The sequence below is a fragment of the Condylura cristata genome, unplaced genomic scaffold (genome assembly GCF_000260355.1).
Source record: "Condylura cristata isolate star-nosed mole 26May11 unplaced genomic scaffold, ConCri1.0 scaffold00003, whole genome shotgun sequence".
Lineage (NCBI taxonomy): Eukaryota > Metazoa > Chordata > Mammalia > Eulipotyphla > Talpidae > Condylura > Condylura cristata.
Window position 1 is genome coordinate 75170557 of NW_004567104.1, and position 5343 is coordinate 75175899.

The window sequence follows — 5343 nt, forward strand, 5'->3', positions numbered from 1 at the left end:
CTAGTCGCTGCCCGAAGCAGCCAGGGGTGGGGGAGATTAAATGCAGTGTCCAGAGCGCTGCCCTACCCCCTCGCATTCAGAAAAAGTCCTGAGGAAACAGCAGTGCGGCCTGCCGGCCACTTGGGTTGCATTCTCCGGGGGGCCTGAGACACACTGAATCTCTCTGAGGGCCAACACACCCCATCCATCCTTCCAGCACCCCTAAGCTCTAGTAAAAGCCACGGCTCTCCCCACAGGGAGCTGTTTCTCTGTCCCCCACACGGACAGAAGCCCTTAGCGCCCTGAACCTCGGCCCGTCTGACCCTCTCCCTTTACGCTGTCTCTCACCCAGGACCCTCTGGGGCCGCTGGAGCGGGTTGCAGGCAGCTCGCCCAGAACCGTCGAGCCTGGCGGCTGAAGAGCCAGGTGCTCCCTGGCAGCGTCGCCCACTCATGTTTTCTGCCTACCACAGATTTTTAATCAGCAAAAACCCCTTAGGAGGAGGCTGGTGTCGGGGCCTAAGAACTTCTGGAAACACCAGTGAGGCTGTCTGGCGACAGGAGACAGGTGCTGAGAGTGAGCCCGGGATGCACCACTCTCACCTCCGCCCCTCAGCCTGGGGCTTCCGAAGGTTAAGAAGAAGGTGACTTTCACCTGTTTTCATCTTTTCTGAGAAGGCCAGCGGAAGGCAGCAAAACCACCAGGTCGACCCTGGAAGTTAACTTCTTGTTTGCTTATAACAAACAGGTGCATCAGACATGTATTTTTATCACTTCTAACTCAATGAGCCACAGGAGTGTGGAGAGGTGTGAGGTGGTTTCCAACACAGAAGCAGCACTAAATGCCTGGACAGTTTCAGGGAGTCATGGAGATCCAAAGAAAAAGCAACCTCCTAGGCTAACCCACCCCCTCACCCACGTAGTCATGTAGAGAGCACTTTTATTACTCTAACCATGCTGGGGAGAGGCGCTGGAGACTCACCAATAAGTATATAGAACGTCTCTCCCATGAGGGTTGAGTTCACCAGGACTCCACCAAGTTTCATGAGGTCCCCGTAATAAATGTCGTTGGGCCACTTCACTCGTAAGTTGATGTCCTAAAGGAAAGTCTGCGTATTAATCCAGCGACCCCAGAGACCCGCCGCGCCAGGCAGCCAGCCAGCAGGAGGAGGAGGGGCGGAACACTCTGGAAACCAAGGGACCAGAGCTCGTCCTCATCGCTGTCAGACACCGAAGCACCTCTTTGGACCAGCCAGTGGGGCGCGTGCCTCTGGGGGAGGACAGCGGCCAGGGAGCACAGGTGGCATTTCCCAGCATCCACCCCGTCCTGCTCGTGGTCATCAGAACACCTGAGACATTTATCGCCGTGAGTTAGGTCCATGACCTCGGTGGGCACCCGCCGGGAGCACCCTGCACGTGCTGGGCCCGGGAGCACGCTGTGTGGAGCTCCTCACCCCACGGGGAGCTCTCCCGATTCCACTTCACAGGGCAGGAGACGTCTCTGCTAGGACAGTGAGGACCCATCGCCAGGGAGTACGTACCTGGTACCCAGGGAGGGACCGCACTGCCTCCACCACGGCCAGGGACATCAGGTGCTGGACGAATGGAATCCTCTGCCCCAGCGGAGACCTCAGGGGGATGGAGACCAGCAGTGTAGTGACGGCAGACCCCAGGGGGCTCAGCCAAGCGTTCCGTCCCCGCCCTGGAACACAGGCCCCAGCGGGGAAGTGGCCACTTTGTCACACAGGCAAACAGATGCCCGTGGGGCCAGAAAACGAGCCCCAGGACCCAGAGCCCCACATAGGAGGGAGACTGGTCCCCCGGGAACAAGCCGGTGCTGGTGCAGGTCCCAGCTGTTAGCTCCCCAGGGTCAGCTCCCCATGGTTCTGGCCACCAGCCTGCTTCAGCCCGTCCTATATGGAGGCGCTCGGTCTGGCCGTGTCCAACGTCCACACCACTTCCGTCCCCGCCGGGTGGGGCACAGCAGTGGGGACCTCAGCTTCAGTGCACCGGAGAGGTCCTGGCGGCCACGTTTTAGAAGTCACCCTCATGTTGGGGACAGAGGCCCAGCGTATGAGTCCTGAGCAGCCCCAGACTGGGGGGGGGGGGGGGACGGGAGGAGGAGGGTGGACGGCAAGGAGCGCTTGCTGTTTTTTAAAGCTGTTATTTTTCTTTAAATAGCAGGAAAATTAGTCATCGGGACGGGAGCGCCAAGTCCTCTGTGTCCTTTCTTTTACCGCCCTGTTGGAATGAGTTTTTTCTACTGAGTTATGTTCAAAATACACATTTAAGAGGAAGAAGTGGAAAACTAGACTTTTACTTTATTTTTTTTCCGCTTCTGAGGAGGGCTTAAGGAAGCGCGCTGGTGGGCCCGTGGCTGCAGCGGGGAGGGGGGGGGATGGGTCCCCTGCTGGGCAGGGCAGGGGCTGCCCTGGGCCAGGCCCTGCTGAGTGGCCCTGGGAGGATGCAGCATCTCTGGGGGTTGCGGGTGGTGGGCGCTGCAAGCTGCCCCCTGCCTCTGGCACTGGTGGAGTCCCCAACAGTTGGGGGCTGCTGACGAAAGACCCCCCTCCATGTGACACTCAGCGTCGACACAGCGGAACAACACATGGAGGCAAAAATCCTGGCAGCACAGTTGCGGTTCGCGCACAGCAGCGCCTGGACTCTCCGAGGGCAGAGAGGCCCAGACGGCTCGGACGTCAGCACTGAACGTCCCTGACCGGAGGGGACGCTTCCGTTCTGCTGGGCCAAGGCTCCCGGCCACTGCCTCCCTCACCTCCACCTCCCCGGGGTCCGCCACGGCTCCAGACTGGAGAAAGACCCCCAGGCGACTGACCTCTGCCCTGCGTCTGGCGGCCGGCGATGGCAATCAGGCCCATGTCCTGCGGCATCTTGAACATCAACCTGCAAAGGCAGGAAGAGTGGTCAGCCAGACGGGGCTGGACGGAAGACCCCCAGCCCAGACCCCGTGGACAGGGAGGAAGACTGCTCGCGGGGACATCACTCTTCTGGCATGAGACCACGGCCCAGTGGCCAAGAAAACACGATTTCCTGTGGGAGAGCCCCGGGGTGGGCAGTGTGCCTGGCCGGCCCTCGGAAGGCCAGGTGCGAGGAGACACCCCAAGAGCCTGTCATGTCTCCCCCACGGGTCCCGTCGCCAGCGACAACCAGCAAACCCTGACATTTGTTTCTACTTACGTGGGTCTCCGTCCGAACGTAATCAGAACAGAAGTTTCTGATTATTCAGAAAAGCAATATGGTGGCGATAGAGCCGTTTAAAAGATCCACTGTCCCCGGAGAACTAATTAGGGTTTAACTGCAGTAAATAAATCCACACCTTCTGAGGACTCAGGCGCACCCTGGCTCCTGTTAGGCTCGAGTCCGGCTTTTAAAACGGTTTCACTGAACAGAATACAAACTTCCCTTTGGGGGCAGGGGGCAAAGGGCCTGTATCTCCACACCATCACGCAACTTTCTTTTTTTTTTTTTTTTTCTGCAAAGGAAAGAAAAGAAAAACCACCTCGCTGAGCATTTCCTCCCGGCTGCCTTCCCGGGGTTTTAACTGGGGCTGAGGCCGGGTTTCCTCTGTTCCGGGCAGGAGCTGCGACATGACCGCGGAGGGTTAAGACAGAGAAATTCAGCTTGCCCTCATTGCTGCCAGGCCCAGGGAAGTCCTCTGGGGAAGGAGAGGCGGGGGGAGGGAGGCATGAGGCAGAGACAGAGCCTCATGTCACCCAAAAGAGTTTGCAGGGTTCTGCAGCACCAGCTGGAGGGTCGAGGGGTGCTTCACCCTGTCCCCTGGGTTCAGGAGCTGGTGGGCCCTGACAGACGGTGAGAGAAGGAATCGACTCAGAGCACATGTACGCCCGCAGGCCCACCTCCCTCTCACCCACCTCCGCTCACCAAAGGCTGTTCCATACACGCTGCTCTCAGACCCCTGGGCTCAGAGGCCCACCCCCCGCGGCTCCGAGAAGCCCCCTTTTCTTGAGCTTAGGTAGAAAGTCCTAAGAAGGTATGTCTTCCAGGCAAGGGGGTATGACTGTCTTCTGGAACCTTTCCTTGGGCTCCTAAGGTGGGGTGCCAGGGTTCCTCCGGGCAGGGGGTGTGAGCAGATCTGAGGCTCTCCTCATGGGGCTGTCGGGACGCTCAAGAAATGCACATGCAGAGGGCACAGCTTGTGTGTAAAACGCTGGGTGATGCCAGGGGGAGAGGCGCTGGGAAACCAGACAGACGCAGGCTTCTAGAACAAAGAGAAGCGGTGTCCGGAACACAGGCAGGTCCCTGCCGGAGCAGGGCCGCGCTGGACCCAGGAGCACGGCACACTGATGAGAAGCCTGGAGCCCAGCAGAAATCCTGGGATGGGGAGGCGCCCGGGAGGAGGTGATGCTGGGATTGAGACAACTGGAGGGCGCCAGATTTATCTGTGCAACCTGAGATAATCCAGGGGCCAAACCACACGGCTCCTGGAGGACAAAAGAGCATTTATGAGCCCCGTCCATTTTGCATCTGAAAACGAAGGGCATGGAGTTTGCAGGAAGGCGACTCCTTACGTGCATTTCTGTCCCGAGCTGACGATGCTTTCCCAAGAGGAAACGGGGAAGGGTGGGGAACAGAACGATCACCCCCCTGCTTCTGGACATTTTCTTTCCTCCCTGGCAACGGCTGCGGAGGAGGTTTCTGTGGTGGCAGCTGAGCTCACTCCAGGCTGCACCAACCCGGCACACAAAAGACATGTGGTTGTGCTGCTCCGGAGGCCCCGACGAGGGCGTCCTGACCGCTCTGCTGACTGAGGACATCACGGCCTGTCTGGGAACGGTCAGCCTGACCACCCACATTTCATGTGGTCACTGAAACAGCCCCAGTGACGCCCCAGCGACAGGCGAATGTAGAAGGCCAGCCCGTATCAATGAGGGAGAATGTGGAATGGTGGAACACTTAAGTTCAGACCCAAACTTTGGGGATTCGAACCTAAGGAAACGGCCCCCACTCACCAGAGTTCTACAGAGGTCAAGATTTGAAGTAACTGGAGTGTTCGGGAACGGTCAAGGGGAACGTGGCGATGGCGCCCGGGGAGGAGTGAAGAGGCATCAAAGATGGCCGCGGGAGCGCGGGTGCAGAGACTGCGTGAGGTGGGGCAGCAGGCCGCCAAGCCGCGGTGTGAGGTGGGGGAGCAGGCCGCCAAGCCGCGGTGTGAGGTGGGGGAGCAGGCCGCCAACGCGTGAGGTGGGGGAGCAGGGCGCCAAGCCGCGGTGTGAGGTGGGGGAGCGGGGCGCCAACGCGTGAGGTGGGGGAGCAGGGCGCCAACGCGTGAGGTGGGGGAGCAGGGCGCCAAGCCGCCGCGTGAGGTGGGGGAGCAGGCCGCCAA

The 5343-nt window shown here is 59.7% G+C and overlaps 1 protein-coding gene across 1 annotated transcript in view; it reads right to left on the reverse strand.

The window, feature by feature from the left end:
- The window catches only part of HLCS (holocarboxylase synthetase (biotin-(proprionyl-CoA-carboxylase (ATP-hydrolysing)) ligase)), a 143621-nt gene that overhangs the window by 6606 nt on the left and 131672 nt on the right, over window positions 1-5343 (reverse strand). Inside the window, exons 8-10 of the mRNA XM_012730896.1 lie at window positions 2815-2882; window positions 1520-1680; window positions 961-1075 (exon numbers count right to left, since the gene is read on the reverse strand). Of these exons, the coding sequence (XP_012586350.1) occupies window positions 961-1075; window positions 1520-1680; window positions 2815-2882 (344 nt within the window). The remainder of the gene's footprint in view (window positions 1-960; window positions 1076-1519; window positions 1681-2814; window positions 2883-5343) is intronic.